The sequence below is a fragment of the Patiria miniata genome, unplaced genomic scaffold (assembly GCF_015706575.1).
Source record: "Patiria miniata isolate m_02_andy unplaced genomic scaffold, ASM1570657v1 HiC_scaffold_14, whole genome shotgun sequence".
Lineage (NCBI taxonomy): Eukaryota > Metazoa > Echinodermata > Asteroidea > Valvatida > Asterinidae > Patiria > Patiria miniata.
The window spans coordinates 13,907,675-13,924,752 of NW_024037052.1; the positions used below are offsets into that span (position 1 = coordinate 13,907,675).

Consider the following 17,078-nt stretch of genomic DNA (forward strand, 5'->3'; position numbering starts at 1 on the left):
ATAAACTACATGATATGAACCTGCTAAAAAATGCATACACGGAAGCACAACCATTTTCGTGTCTTGAATACATAAATATCAACGCCACTTAGAAAAAAAGAGTCGAAAAAATTGAAAGAATACAAACACCGAGTTATCAGTTTGCCACGCAAATATGCGAGATCGGATAATATTAGCTTGCAGGATCTGCCCAAGCGAGGAGAGCACTCACCTCGGATTTGGAAAGTATGTATTATTATTATGTATGGGTTTGTGTTATGTCGTGGAAAGGAAGGAATATCGGACGCAAGAATATCGGAACACACTGTTTAATGCAACATGGCGGAACACCTCAATCCTGCCGATAGAGGGCGCACTATAAGGACACAACAGTTTGGTCAATAACATCTCTGTATTAAATTAGAACTGACTTTGGTAAATTATTGCCTGAAACTCAGACTTAAAATCACAATTGTATGTTCTATAATATAAATGTTGATTGCTTCCTTAACGGGAGACTTTTGAGACGTTGGTGGTAGCAAACACACCAGTCTTTTTTTCCATTGTTTGCGTCATACTGGGCATGCGCACTTAAGCTTAAACAATTGAAATGACCGATGTGTTTGCTGCCACCAACGTCTCAAAAGTCTCCCATTCAGTATCCTCTTACGGATTTCCACATTCGCATTTCCACCTCGAGTACAGAAGCAACTGTTTTCTTCCCCATCCCACCTGGTTTCGATTCCGCATGTTACTGCTACCCCTGTTTTTGTACAAGTACCCTTCCCTCCTTTTCATTACCCATATTATACACCTTCATCTCTAACGAACCACAAGTGGCTAAAATTAGAGTTGCATTGACGTAGTTGTTTGTCACTGGCTCAGTCCGATTGGTTTGCTGTAGGATGTGCGAATTAACTCTGGTGAGGTTCTTGACAAGCAGAGCGCAGGTTGCTGCCCCACGCGGGGGACGATTATGCGCAGTGAGTCATGATACGTGCATGCTGTGGGGTTGTCTTCTGAAACTTTAAAGCAAGTTGTGCGTGCTGTAGATTGTGTACACGCTTTCGGCTGCTGTAACAGGACGCCATTTTCCTAATGCCATCTCGCAAGCACATTTATGCCACAAAGAAAGACCGACGCAGATCAACATCTTAAGTAGACGTTCAGTATGGAATCCAGACTCATTTTTACCAGCCTTGTTCTTACGGCGGTATACGCTGCCGAACTGCGAGTGAAACCGTCCGATTCCACAGTAACAATCGGCCAGCCGCATACTTTTGAATGCATTATAGCGGGTGAATACCAGAGAGGCAAGCAGCATGTCTATTGGGCGTGGACTGGACCCCGGAACCAACAGAAATTCCTCAGTGTGGATAGGACACTTTACCCGGCCGTGGATGCCGACAAACGGAGCCGATACAGCATTACCGGAAACATGAACGAAGGGGAGTTCAATCTTCACATCTCGTCGACGACAGCAGATGATCAAGGTCAGTTCCGGTGTATCATGTACGATTCCGGCCGTAGCGCCCGAGCTTCTGCGATGCTGAGCGTCCAGGAACTCCACCTTCCGCATCAGGGGTATCCCAAGTGTTCCATTACCCCAACCAATCCACAACCTGGGGAGTACGCGACGTTCTCGTGTATCTCGGCAGGTGGCAATCCGCCGGCCACGCTCTCTTGGGCACGGCGGAAGAAATCCGACATTCCGGCTCACCACAACTCGACCGGTCAACAGACGGGAGCGTACTTGCACCGGCTCCTGACTGGCCACGACAACAATGTGACATTTACATGCTTCTCTAGGTCCGCACACTCTGCAGACTTTGGAAGCTGTACCGTGGTCCCCTTTGAGATTCCTACTCATGTCACCATCATGCCTCCACAGATGGTCGCAGTAGGCGACTATGCCGAATTCTTCTGCCTGGCCACTAGCGTGCCGTCTTCCATTAAATACCGGTGGTTTGTGGGAAAGGGACAGTCCATGACTAAAGTGACAAGGACCAAGGGACGTTTCGTCTTAGCCAACGAAGGAGCATCTCTACGAATACTGAACATCACTCAAGATGACAACGGGATGCCGGTGCAATGCGTAGCTAGAAACCCGCTAGACATCAAAGGAATGGACGAGGATATAGTCCGAGTTGTGGTCCAACGGAACCCCATTCCTACGGTAACTACCACTAAACCCCTACTAAGAAGCACCAAAGCCACGCCCACCACTTCAACACCGTTTGTTCCTCCGCGAACATCACGAAAGACTTGGATGCAAACCTTGACAGTCCAAGCTACCGAGTTCCAGACCCCAGCCCCACCCAAACTCCCTCCGCTACGGACTGCGCCAAAACGGGTCCCGGAATCACCCAAACCCAAAAATTCGGCGGCAATTATCCCAGTCACTACCAATGAAGTGGATGAACCTGTTTCTCCGTCACCACCTCTCGAGGATGATACTACCAGACAACCCCCGGACTCTGTCCAGCAACCCGGCCCAAATAGTAAGGGTTTCACCGCCGGTGCTGCAGTGGGATTCACGATGCTCATACTTATCGTTTTTGTACTGATAGGAATTTTGATTAAAATCAAGATTGTGGACAAACAAGAAAAACCCGCCGAGAGAAAGACTCTACGTCCGGCTTACAAGCCTCGTATAGACAAGCTGGATATTGTTGTCTTACCCAACACTGCCCAGGAAAACGATAGCAACACGAGCGATGTTCAGCGGTCTAGCAGCGACGATGCCCCTCGTAGCAAACATAAGCAAAACAGCGTGAAGTCCGATAAGTCACCCAGACGATCATCCTTCGTGCATCCTGATTTCCTGGAGCAACTAGCATCTACGATCCGGTCCAAGAGTCACTGCTCAACAATGTTCAAGAGGGGATCGATCAGCTGGCGAAAGAGGAAAGCCTCCACCCTGGACCGACCGTCTGCCGTCAAAAGCGAGTCTTCACTGGCTGAAGAAGCCACGAGCACGGTCAAGCGGTACTCAGCGTTCTTCAACGCCGTACCAAAAGTGCCGAATGAAGAGGTTCCAGTTGCGAGTCCAAGGAATATCCAGACGCCGGAATCTGTCTACGAGAACACTGAAATCGGTTTGAAGCTGCAGGAAGAGGCGAATCGATTCAGCAGGGAGTCTCCATACGAGAATACGCAATACCCGATGAATGATACGGCGCTCTCTTCAGATCCTGACAATCGCAAGAGTGAAGCTAGTAGCTTGTTGAATCTGGTGTACGCCGATTTGGACTGGACGGGGTTCCCCTCCCGACATGAAGACGTCAACGATACTGAAGAAAGGACTGAGTATGCGGCCATTAGAACCTCAAAGGTTCTGTAATGCAACTTTATAGTCTCTGTGCATGAACTGTAGAGGGCGGTGTGCAAAAAACGCAAGCGAACGCTTGAGGTATTGAAAAGCTCGGCTTCGTTTCAGTTTGGCTTCATCTCTGGCTTCCGAATAATAATTATTAGAAAACAAGTCCGTAGTAACAGAATAGCTAAAAATACTGCGAAATCTTGACCTTATACTACACTAGCTTTGTTAATCGTGGGGTAAAGCGGGCACTTTGGCACTCTGGGTAACATTGACAGAAGCCTTACCCTTACTGATAATGTCAGTAATTTAGTGGTAATTTCAAGATAAAATTGATTCTATAAAAGACATTTCCTAAAAAGAATATTTCCGTTCTTCAAAGGTTATAAAATCATCATTGTTATAACTACACAGGTTTTGTGCATACATGTATTATGTCTGTGGTCAGGGGCTTCAAATCTCCGGCACCCGTGAAACGAAGTCGAGGCTCTCAATCAAAATCGGTTCTCCTCCCGTCAAAAAAAGTAAATTGAAAAAAATATTGGAGGTGGATTTTATTAAACCTTTCATAATATTTTGCTTTTGTCTAAAAGATTAGTCCATGCTTGTACATTCTTGTAAAGAAAACAATGGTGCGCGTTAGGTATTGACTGAATTGTGAAGTTGTTCAAAACGATGACAACGTAGTTTTGGGATTCTTGGGGGATTGAATTTTGTAAATAATGATAAATGATAAACAGAATATTCGAATGTAATATTGCATGAGACTTGAGGTACTTCGAATAAAGCATTTCGCCAAATATTTCATAACATATTACTATTTCTTGTTTGTTGTTTTTTTATGCATGAGTTTTTAAGTTCGAGCTTGCTGCTCGTATCGACTATGCGTCCGAATTCATCTAATTGGTCCAGAATGTTTGAAGCCTGTGTTCTGATTGGTCAAATTGACCATATGATTGTGCTTTGTCGCCCAATCGGGGTCTGCAGAACTGTCGTTCAATGGATTGCATGGATATTCATGGATAAAATGACTTTGACAAAAATAGAATGGATGTCTTCGACGAAGCAAAAAAAAACACACCAAAATAGCTTACCTAGGAAGTAGAAACACTGTAACCATGGAAACGGAAAGTAAAACCACCCGTGCTTGGAAGTAAAAATGGAAACAAACTCTTAAAATCGAGGATATAGATAATTACATCATCCGCCAGCATTGCGCTCTTTGACATTTAGAAGCTTCTGTAGAAGTGAATGTGGAGCCCTACGGCGGATGTGACCCTCTTTTTTGGGTGGGGCTTGTGGGGTGGGTGGGTCACAACTCAGTGGGTAAAATTTCAACACATTGAACATTTTGAATGGCCCCTTAGGGGTAGGGGTAAAGGTTCATGTTTCAAATACTACTCTGAGAACCTGTGTTTGGGGATTATTTGGGATAAGGGGTGACATATGAAACGAGAGTAAGATTTACGAAAACAATTATAATTCGGAAGTTTCATTTTGTTGCGCGTGAGACGTCTACATTGTGTACTACTTATACATTGGCGCCATGGGCGTCACCAGAATTTCTTCTAGAGGGGGAGGGGGGTGCAAAACAAGACAAGGGGCCCGGCACGGGACATTTGCCTTTCCCCCTCCCCCCAAACCATTAAATGTACAGCAGTATGACTTCGCGCCCCCTTTTTTTTTTTTCCCCCTTCTTTTCCCCCTCTTTTTTTTTGGGGGGGGGGGGGCTCTTCCGGGGGGGGGGACCGCCCCTTGCTCCCCCGGCCCCTTCGCGACGCCCATGATTGGCACCCTCGGTTTGCTTATAGATACCAGTTTGAGTGAACTCTTCTCGTGACCACAGTTGTTGACGTTATTAATCGTGACAAGCCGATTCAAGATGATTGTTGTTCGGTTGCCCTCGAAAAAAAGTTGAAAACGAAATAAGGAAGTCGCAGATAAATAGAGACGAATTACAGATAAATACAATGTAACAGATAATAGACAGACAATCTGTAACGAACATGGTCCAGTTGAGAGTGTAATTAAGTTATGAAATCGAGATGAATAAGACTGTTGGCCTGCACTTCTACGAGGAAAAAAAAATAATTGTCGGAAGGGACCGGGCATTAGTGATAGCGCCCTCATACAATTACTTGAGTAACTGGGTGTGCAATAGACTTCATTTCCAGCCTGAAATTTCTGGCTGCAGAGACCACAGTGTCATGCCGCCTGGCCATTGCTGTACGCGGCGGGCTATGGTTGAAGTAGCCGTCCATGGCGCAGGGGGTGGGGCTTGGCTAAATTACGGGACTATAATCAACAAGGCTCCATCTCAGGTCAATTTCTTTCAAACAATATTATTATTTTGATTGATTCACAGTTGTTTGTTTAGAGATTTTTTAACGTTTTAATTCTTTTATTCCATAGCGTTGGTTTTTTTTATTTCAATGGCTCCATGGTTTTTAATACCCATATAAAACGCCGAGACCATAATGGTTTTTTTTATTCTGTCAATTTATTATAAGAGGTTGTAATAAGCTCAAACAATAAAATTTGCCTTTTTCTTTAATATGACGATTTCATTACTAATGTTGATTCTGACAGGCCTATAAAATGTCATCAGTGTATTGCTGAAAGGTAGTTAAAAGTCAACTTTAACGTCTATAATGGAAGAAACACGGGGAGAGTCAGAATTCGTCAGTGCACTCACTGTCCACCGTTCTCATTTCCGTACGTGACAAAATTAAGTGTTTTCAATTTGGTGATTTGTTTTGTTTGGGGGGGGGGGGGCGGTTGTTTTACTTATTATCATATCACACATCTGGGTCAAATTTAACCACATAATGTATAAAGAAAAACAAAATTCATGTTTTCAGCAGTGCATTTATATGATCGCACCACTCATTTTTATATACTCCTTGAAACGGTCATAATACATACATGGTCCAAACTGCAATAATTTGATAAACGTTTTAATTAAAATATTTCAAAACAAACACGCTTTTCGAGCAGCGTTTTGGCATGCACCTCAACCTGTATGTGTGACTGGAAAATGCGAGTAGCGTTCAAGGACAAAAGTTTGGGGACCATGTGTGACTGGAAAATGCGAGTAGCGTTCAAGGACAAAAGTTTGGGGACCAACATTTTGTAATCATAAAACCGCACTTTGAACTATATGAGCTTAACGACGTGGACTAAAATGTGTTTTTTTAGATCATGCCGATGAAGCTAACTAAACTGTTGGTCCACTCCGTACGACAGGAATCCAGTATGAATTTAGAGACTCGAGGAAATTCGGGAGGAAGATTATTGATAACCTTACGACTAATTTATGATGTTAGCAAGATGTCTCGTTCTTACCACTGATTAAAATCAGCAGACGACAGAATTCAGCAGGACCACCCCTGGAGACTAGCTACTCATCAGCACTTCCGTACCCACAGGGCAGCATTAAGGGCCCCTTATCTCACTCTCATCAATCACAACACGTGACACATTCGTAGGATGTTGACCCGGAAGTGATTAAGCCCATTAGAATTTCAAGGGGTGATCTCCAGCTGTAGTTGGTGCGCGGCGGTTAGGACCGTATTTCTCGATTGTGTGTTCGTGTTGTGACTGTGAGTCAGGGAACAGTGTACCTGTATTATACAGCACTGAACACGTATCTGCCTACGCATTGCATTATGTAAACCTCTTCATGCGTGTGACACTGACGTACTGTATCGGTGGTTCATATGCATTGTACAGAATTCGTCGTAAGAGAGACAGCTTGTTTACAACCCCTAAGTCAAATGTCAATATTTGCTATCCGGTATCCGTGTATCGGCAGTGAAGGGAATGATTCTTTTGCTGTCATTGATCAGTTAATCGAGTGAACTTCTGCCTGATTTTTACGGAGCGGAATTTCGCAAAATACACAGCCAAGTGAGGTTGGACTTGAAGGCAGGGCAGTAGATTTCAACCATGGTGTGCAGTGTTTTATCCTCTGCAGTGCAGTTACTCGTTTTGATGTTGATCAGCAGCGGGACTATTTCAGCTACAAGCCCGCTACGAGAGAACCCTACCGATGCTTTCACCACGCCGGGCTCTATCGTCGTTTTACGGTGCGCCGTAGACAACCGCCCCGGTCAACCCGAGTACAACGTGTATTGGTACCGTCACAGCCCCAGCAATGCATACCTCACTAAGGGTACTCGAGTGTTTCGGCAGTCTTTTCGTTCGGGGACTATGTGGCAGAGACTCTCAGTGATTGGGGATACATCGGCAGGGGAGTATTTCCTCCAAATACGGGATGTCGGGATGGAGGATGCTGGTGAATATGGCTGCGTCTACTTCCAAGGAGATCGATATTTGGGAGAGTCACGAATTGCCACAATAACTGTGTATGAACCTCCTGATGAGGGGTATCCCAGATGCAGTATGGAACCCAGTGGGGTAAACCTGGAACCGGGGCAGAAGGTAGTGCTTACTTGTATATCAGCAGGGGGAGATCCTAGACCCCGATTAGACTGGATGAGTTGGCATGAAATTCTGCCAGGGAGAGTTCAGGATGATCCCCCTAAAGCCACTTATGAACTTCAGCTGATGGAGACTGACAATGGGGCAGTGTTCACTTGCGTTGAGAACACTCCTGCCACTCCACAGCTTGCAAGGACTTGCAGTCTGAAGCCCTTTCATCGGCCGACCAATGTCTCCATAGTCACTTCCCCCGTTCATATAGGAGAAGATGCTGTCTTCAGCTGTACGGCTGCTGGCATCCCGATCATCTCCAATTACACCTGGACAATTGCTGGGCAATCCCCAGAGAAGTTTACTTCTGCCTCCGGGGAGAAGGTTGTCGTTGAAGGCAGCAACCAGATTTTACGAATTGTGAATGTGCTTGCAGAAGATAACGCGACCATTGTCAAGTGTTACGCCAACAATGAGGTCAATGAGGAAGGAGTAGCCAGTACTGAGATACTAATCGCCCAGCTTCTACCGAGTTTTCCAAGTGGTAAAAATATGAGTCCTCGGGATAACAACGATGAATCTGGGGTCAATGCTGGCATCGTTGTGGGTTCTGTCCTTATCTTGCTGATCTTGATTGTCGTCATCATCATCCTGGTGCGGAAACTTCTCTGTCTCAACAGGAAGAGAGCACCCTCTGGAGAACAAGACCCTGAAATCCAGGAAGCAGAGAGCCAACCCTTAAAGACTGAACTAGACGAGACTCCTCCACCTGTCGTCAATATACAGTCCAATCCCATTCACCGTCCGGTTACCATCTGCCTGACGCCCCGGGATGCTATCGTCGAACATATACGAGAGACGGAAGAAGCTGGAGGTGAGCCCATTAGACCACCTGACAATACCTCCCGAGTAACTGTGGTGGGTCGGCTTTCCTGTGCAGGATTGACAGTTGATGTTGGAGACATTGCAGCAATGTACTCCAGGCCAGTCAAGAAGACAGAAGCTCAAAAACAAGCTGATGTTGTCCCGGATCCAGAACCCAAGGACTCCAAACCTAAACCCAAACCCAGGCCTGCTTCTAAACCACCTCTCCTACCCAAACCCAAACTCCTTCCGAAACCAGGAACACCATCACCTGTCAAACCAAAAGAGGAACTGGTGAGTCCAAAAGAGGAGGAACAGCCAGAAGAAGATGATGAAGAGGTCATTTATGAAAACACTTATCGTAGACCAGACATCACCATGGACCTAGGCGAGGAAAGTGATTCTGTAAATTTATAAAGAACAAATCCTCCGGCTTGCATGGGAAGCAACTAGAATTGTTTGAAGATCCAAATCCTCCCACTGGAAAGATAAGTAACATCAGAAAAAAACTTTTAAAAAAGTGCATGAAGTGATATTGGAAAGATACATGTGCCCTTGTAAACTCATTGTACAACTTTGTTAATACTTGTATATATCTAAAAAGTCATTTATCCACATAAAAAGGGCATAATAATATTTTCATAAATGTCTTTTTTTTCTCGAAAAAAAGGTCATCACTCTTGTGATATGTAATTGCCGACTACGTGTATTTATAGTTACGTGTATATATAGTTACTTTTCTCTTTTGTTGAATACTCACAGCCGTGTTAATTTTCATTAATTCAAGAAAATGCACAATGAAAAATCATGCTCATTGCAAATATATATACATAATGCCATTTTCATGATATAGGCCAATAGCGCCTTAACATGCTAAAAAAGAAATTCCAGTTTTGAATCGAACATGGTAAATTATTTCTTTGAAACAGAGAGACATCTCAATGTCCCTGTTACTTTGTGCCTATATGTTACAAATATGCTTCAATAGAAAACGTCAATAATATAACTGTAAGTAATCTTAGTTTATGCATGTTTACATGTAATGTTTACAACGTTGAACCGTACGGTTTCTTTACCGTTTTTCATATTTTTTTTATATCAATACTGATGCAGCATTAAGATCAAACGATTGATTTCTAGTGCCTTTGATTTATCGAGAGAAAAAAAGTTTGTAGTGCAAGGCACCATTACTTATTATAAACAACATGCGCTTTCATTTTCAAACGGATTTCCTTTATAACTTCTGTTTTTATAGGCAAGCACAAACTAACAAGTGCTTGTAAAAAGGTCTGCTGGAAATGTTTTTTTTTTACAAGGTACTGACTTTTACTCTCTATGGATGTGGTCCTAAAGTGTTCTGTATTTGTGTTGAATCGTTAACAACATACCATAGCAGTATTGAGACCCACAATAGTTGCTTCTGTGACTTTTAACTCCATCGCAAATCTGTGTAATCAGGTGCGATCTGTAGATAGTTTATCCACTTGACAATGGACTGTTCAAACACTATTTCCTATTCCAGCTTGTCAAGTTTCCTCAAACACTTGACATGTTTGTTTATTTACAACACTTACACTACTGGTGTGTGGACTGAGCTTCGGGACCAAAAACATGTGTTTTGGTTTTTAAATAGGTGAGGTGGTTAACATGTGCAAGAACAAAGTAAGGATCGGCTCTAGTAGAGGAAAAATATACGTTTGGAATTTTTGGCAAAATGTTTTATGCAAACATTTGTTTTGTACATTATTTTGTATTTAACCAAGGTTTTCACATCAAGCATTGCATGTAATTGTTTAAACCTGTCTGACATATTGTAGTTTCAAGTCGGTCTTTCATTTATGTGCACACTGCTTATACGTGCGCGTGGATCATCGGTTATGGGATATGGCTACATATTGTGGGTTCTCTCTTGATAAAGGCAAACCCTTATCTTAGGATATTGAAGAATGATTGCCCTGTGCTGTGCTGGAGGTCATGACCATTCAAGGTCCCCCGTGCTTTTGCAACAACTGGATGACGACTTGCATTCGTCAAATTTAAATGACATTTGGTTGTGTGGGCACGGGCAGTAAAATTTTATTATATTATAAACAAACTTTGATGGTAAATAAACGTTTTCGTTGAAAAGACACCATAGTATTTGGTAATAGCAAAGCCATCGTGTTTGGCGGAAGTGATAGTCCTCCGTAAAGCCAATTAACCTTCGAATGTAAAGTTTTATGAATAGACATGTCTTTTGTACATCAAATATTGCCGTTGCTTAGAATAGTTAGATATCAAAGCTCACGTTAAATTTTCAGGATTCCTCTACATCTACTTCAATAAGTGATGCACAAAGTTGGCTTCCCAAATTTTTCCTCAAATTGTTTCATTTTGGGCATATCATGTACATGTGTTGGCCACAGGAACGTCCAGATATGGCAATTCTGTAATGTGTTTACCTTTGATGTGAGTGCCCCTTTAATATTTCTACTTAGCCTTTCCCTCGTGCCTTTTACGACCCTCGACTCATGCAATTATATTCAAGGTTTGGTCCTAAGTAAACACGGGGAAAACTGCTACACTGTCACACAAGGGTACTATTGTGTGATCAGGGTTCAGTTGGCCAACCCTTATTTTAGAGGTGTGTTCGTTTATGTAGGCAGTCTGTTTTCCTTTTCGTCCATATGCTGCGCCCCCAAAGCTAATGCTTTGTTCAAACGCAGAATTTTTTTATTTTTTTTGTCAGTGTGATATTATTACGTTCTCAACCTGTTTGGTGCTATTTGTATAATGTACAATAATTCAACAACTCCTTAATCATGATGGTGCTAATATATCATTCTATGAATAAATAATGATTGTTATTGTGCCCTTACTACATCATTTCTTATCTTGTTTAAGGTTATTTGAGTTGACTATCTGCAGAAACTTTAGTTGAATAGCAACAAAGATGATCAATGTGCATGTTATATTGCCATACCTTCTTTTGAAGCGATGTCTATATATTTAATAGTACGGATCATTCTCTTATCTGTACATATTTTTTTCCGATGAGTTTTTCTTTGGAAATTATATCAGCATGATAACTGATATTTTCACACTTAACATAACTTCAGGCCAAACTACCATCGAATTTTTCCTTGGTAAAGCGACAAATATATATTTTTTCTTTTACAAAAGTGTATAGCTTTAAAACAAACTCAGATAATTTGAGCGAAGGCATTTTGACGGGATGTTGGAAATCTTTGATTCTAATGAGGACTTCTTATCTACGCGGTGGGTTGTAGTAGCCAATTTCCCCTTCCGGATATTCTGCACATGCAGTTTCGTATGTCTCCAGACTTGAAAGTGCGTCAGTTAGCATTTATTTATTGAATTGCATTCCTGCGTTTCAATTTCGGTTCCCCTTTAGTCTTTTGGTTAAGGCATTAGTATATGTATATGCAACTTTGTAAAAAAGCATTTTGAATTCGATTGAAATTTAGAATGTAAGTAACAAAAGGTTAATGCCACTTTACGAGTGGATTGAATGACGTGCAAATTTAACATTTTATCCTAAAATAGAGACATCTCCACTTTAGTTGAGATATCTCTAACTTAGAGATAGAGATATAGATTTCAAATAGAGATATCTATATTAGAGACAGAGATATAGATTTCAAAATTGAGATATCTAGATTTTAAATAGAATTGTCTCTTTTAAAAATAGAGATATCTAGATTTCAAATAGAGATATCTCTATCAGAAGTAGAGATCTACATTTAAAATTGGGATATCTAGATTTCCGAGTCAAATAGAGATTTCTCTATTAGAAATTGAGATATAGATTCAAATAGAGATATCTCTATTAGAAATATAAAATATAGAGATAGCCTATATCTTATTTGAAATTTATACGTACTCTCTAAATTCAAGAGTGAAAATTCACTCCATTCGAGTGATGATTCACTCCCACAGTCAGAAACTAGGGACTAGACGTTTTAGAGTGAAAGGCCTTCAATCGTAAAGATCTAGTTTTCACTCGAGCTTCGTCTGAAGTGGGTTTTTTTTCCAGACTATTTCAATCAACCATAGGAGTGATTTTCACTCTAAACCATCTAGTCCCTCATTTTACTCTTTGGAATTTAGAGAGTATCCATTTTTAATAGAGTAGAGAAGTTTCTATATCAAATAGACATATCACTACATAAGTTTTTATAAATAAATATCTCACTTTCGGGATTAAATGCTATTTTGGCACGTTTGGAAATAGAGACATCTCTGTTAAAATAGAGATATCTCTATTTCAGGAGTACGTGTTAAATTTGCACGCCATAGGATTTATTCTAATACATAGGGTTAACTGTTTTTAGTTTCTCTGAACGTTTATGAACCTCAAATTGAGGAAGAAATTTAAACTGTACATAGTTAATCCTCGCAAGTTCGATTCTTCGATAGACATACAGTTATAATTGAGACCTATTGGGCACTCAGAAACCATGCTTTTGAAACTCGAGTTGCGTGGACTTTCAATTTCGTGTTTTCTTTTCGGTGATACAGTGAAACATTGTGAAGAGTTGTCTGGTAATGGGCAATGACCGAAGGGCGGATGTCCTGGTTTAGTGAACGGAACAGTCGTGGTGCGTGGAAAAGGAACTTTCGTTTCTTCCGTAACTGCTGCTTAGAAAGCAATTACAGTTCCATGTAATGAAATGCGAAGCAATTTTTGCCATGGTTTTCATTCTGTTTGTTTCTGAATCACAGCAGACTTTAACAATCGTTTGCTTGGGCTGATGGTAGAATAAAATCAGCGTACATGTATTTTAAGTTGTTTTTGTAATGCAAACCCGGCACACAATAACTAAAACCACGATCAATTAAGACCGTCACGATACATTGAAAATATAACTTTTCCCTTAAGTGTGAAAAACTTGTATAACTCAAAAGTCAAATTATAATAAAAGGTCCTGTTCCCATTAAAAAGAGCCCAACCATTTTTATCAACCAAAATCTTCAGAATAATGTAACGTAAAGTCAATGTATTGAAGAAAAAAAAAAGGAATGCGATATTTATTGTGTAAACAATCGTCCCATTCTTGATTTTTAGCTATGAATTTGTTTCGAAACTCCCGTAATGCCTACACAAAATTGAAGCGGTTTCATTTTAGGCCAACTGATTATCATTCTCAGCTTCTCGTGTCATAGGTGAATCGTAGACCACACGGTGTATTACTTATAAAAATGTCTTGCTTTCCCATCGGTCGTGGTTCATCGTTTACGCGGTGTGCCCGAGATACGCCAGGATATCTTCCATAATTGGCGAGAGGCTCCGTGTGGGGAGTAAGACGATAGCAATTTTGATGGCTATGCATCCTATGGTTGCAGGCCAGTAAATAGGCACAAAATTGCCTACGCCGGCCAAATCACGATTTGCATCATGCCCTCAAATTCTCTACCACATTAGAGTATTTTGTGGGCCATCAGCTTGAGGGTTTGTAAAAAGAAAGAAGGGTGAAAGCCGTGAACAGGACTGTGAGCTTCTATTTCTGTGGATTTTGGATGAAATCGGGCCCTAAAATTGCTCAATTTTGCAATGGAGCGCAGGCATCATTTCAAAATGGCGATGGGCTTCAGCCTTATAGTTCAGGACTACTTTTAGGGGTGATAATCTTTGGGTGGAAATTTCTCACAAAAGTTTTGGCTTACCCCCTCCCCAAAAAAAATGAATAGAAAATGAAAGAATATGAAATATGCTTAAATCTGAAGCGTCTCAAACACCTTTGAGAGTTGTGAGTATTTTTTCCCTGATTTTTGGAAGTGGAGGTAGTTATCACTGGAGTCTAGTATAACAGTTTATTTACTGGTCTACAACCATAAATTATACATCATAATACATGTACGTGTTTATTACAATGCAAAACCCAGGCTGTGGATTTCAATTAAAACCGAGAGCTGAAGCTATATTTGATCATACAGGCAATATAAAAACGCAGTGCATTATCTTGAGGTATATCGTTGCTATGGATTCCTCCCAAAAAAATCAGAATTGAGTCAGGTTGACACGCCGGTGAAGTTATCGGTAATGGATAAGGACAGACTTAGCCCATGCTTAGCCCTAGTACAATCGAAAGGAAATCAGATTTAAGAACTGATTCCTTTGGTTATAATAATTGTTCAAAGACATGAGTTCTTTATTACATGAATTTGTATATAGCTCGCGGTCGGTATTTAATTTGTGGTTTGCTAGTCTTTTCTTTGTATCGGGGAGGAAAATAGGACCTAAAAGTTCAAGTACAAGCAGCATGTGCGAATCGAGGGCACCCGAGTGAAAACAATATTATTAAACTCGGACCAATATCTACATGTACAGGTAATAGTTTTTGTGAAGCAAATTAATCAAATTTACCCAGCGCATTGTCTTCTCTCTGATCTCAAAGTATGATACTGAAAGAAAGAGTAAACCTTAGTGAAGACTATCGGGTTCAAGGCAACCTCGTCCCAGTGCTTACTTTATTTCCAACCGCGTTTCCAATAGTAAACCCTGGATAGGAAACTTTCTTCCTGTATCCTGATTGGATACCGCAATTGGCTAGTAATGGATTTTTTATCGCGTACTTGGTGCTATTATTCAAAACGTGCAGTACGTGTTTTCGCGATCATTCGTCCACGCCTTCTCGAAAATTCTAATTTCCTTTCCAATTTGCTCATATTAATATGAAATATGATACTGCATGTTGTCTGGATAAGATCGTAACAGTTTGATTTCAAAAATCGTGTTTTCGTAACTCACGACGTGCTCGCGCTGCTACGAATTGACTCTGTTTTTACCCCAGACACCGCATACAAAAACAAACGCTAATGTGTAACGCATATCCAGGCACCAGACTGTTCCTCATTTGCATACGTGTGCAAAAATCTTGCACATGCAAATGATCCAATACCAGGGTGAGAGAGCAGGTAGTGATGGGCGCGTACTGCTCGACACCCTGGGTACGAGGTTGGGTTCAAGGAGACTTGGTGACCTGTGACCTGTGGTTACTTTCAAACATGGAACTCAGAGCTTGAACCATGTCAACAATGATTTCTTTGTGAGTGCTGTGGTTGGCAAAGCTTATGAGCAGACGGCTCAGTCATAATGCGCGCATTGTTCATTTAGGGAACTTCGGAAATAACGGTCGACTGTCAGACTGTTTAGTGCCTAACAGTGGGTCGTTTCATCAGTCCTCCGGAATGGATTAAAAGGACTACGACGAAAGACAAGGGGATCAGTGTGGATTTCAAATTGGGTAAAACTTGATTGAGCACGTTCTTGGAGTGGACAGGGCATGGGGCTATTAATAACTCCAAGGGACAGAGTAACGTTTAAGAGGAGAACCGCAAAGAACTTGAACTACGGAGTCATTCCCTGATTACTATAGCAATCCGACACAAATTGGACGTGGTGGAGGGAGAAACGAATATTTCGGCCTCCTTTCCCATATGACGATATGACTGATAAGATGCCAAACTGATTGTATATCTGATTGTCTTGCATGTTATTTCCAATAAATTTCCTCACTCCCAATATTGATCAAGTGTCTACAATTGCCAAAACTGTTTGTCTGTTATAAAATGGAAATGGTTGAAGGTAAGATTGGTAGGCTACATTTCCCCCCTACCCTTTATCTTATACTCCTATACTTGGATTCATTTTCATTTCCGCGATAGACCGAAATGAGCGAGACTGCCAAAAAAACAGGAGCAAAACCATGACACCTTTTTCTTTTCAAGTAAAGATAACAAATCTTTAAAATCACATTTTTTCCAACATCACCTTTCCCACTTGAACTAATTTCCCAAACCCCCCTTTATAGTCCAAAGTGTTCTTATTTTAGGTACAAACTATGAGCAGTCTGACTGTCTGATCTTGGGCAATAACGCATTTTTATTTGAAACTATATGTACATGTATACAAATTGAATAGCCAAGCCCCATTCCGTGCCTCTCTTATGCGAGCAGACCTAAAATTAGGCTAAATCCAGACCGGGGCTCGGCGCTGTTACTCCCAGGCATGGAAATGAAGTCACCATCCCTCTTCAATCAGTCAGTGCCATGTTTAGCATCTGTTGTGCCGTGACTTCCCCACGACCTCTCCCTCGTTGCCCTGTCGTATATAGCAAGGGTTACAGTGGAGAAAATCAATTCCATCTGGCATCTTCATTTCCCGTTTAAAGATGACTGTCCGTGCTCTGAAAAAAAATTCCATCGTGTTTCTTCTGACGAATGTTACATTATATAGCACAGGAAGGAAAAAATGCTACAATCCTGGCCAAATCTAGCGGGGCGCGAATGCGCGGTGTGTGCTCCATCATCAGTTGGAGAGACCAGGGTAGTGGGGGAGTAGGTGACCGTGGAAGGCTTATTTCCAAGTGTCCCAACCATTGTGGCCGGGATTGTAGGCCTAATCTCCTATTATAGGCGTCTGCAGCTATCCTTCAAAAAGGGCTTGTATTTTAAGAAATATAAGTTGTATGAAAATATC

The 17,078-nt window shown here is 41.6% G+C and overlaps 1 protein-coding gene across 1 annotated transcript; it reads left to right on the forward strand.

Moving 5' to 3' along the window:
* Positions 1–950: 950 nt before the first annotated feature.
* LOC119721815 lies at positions 951–11,456 on the forward strand. Its single transcript, XM_038191771.1, has 3 exons — positions 951–3,318; positions 5,493–5,619; positions 7,238–11,456. The coding sequence occupies exons 1-3, from the start codon at positions 1,151–1,153 to the stop codon at positions 9,011–9,013; spliced, it is 4,071 nt and encodes a 1,356-aa protein (XP_038047699.1). The 5' UTR covers positions 951–1,150; the 3' UTR covers positions 9,014–11,456.
* The last annotated feature ends 5,622 nt before the right edge of the window (positions 11,457–17,078 follow it).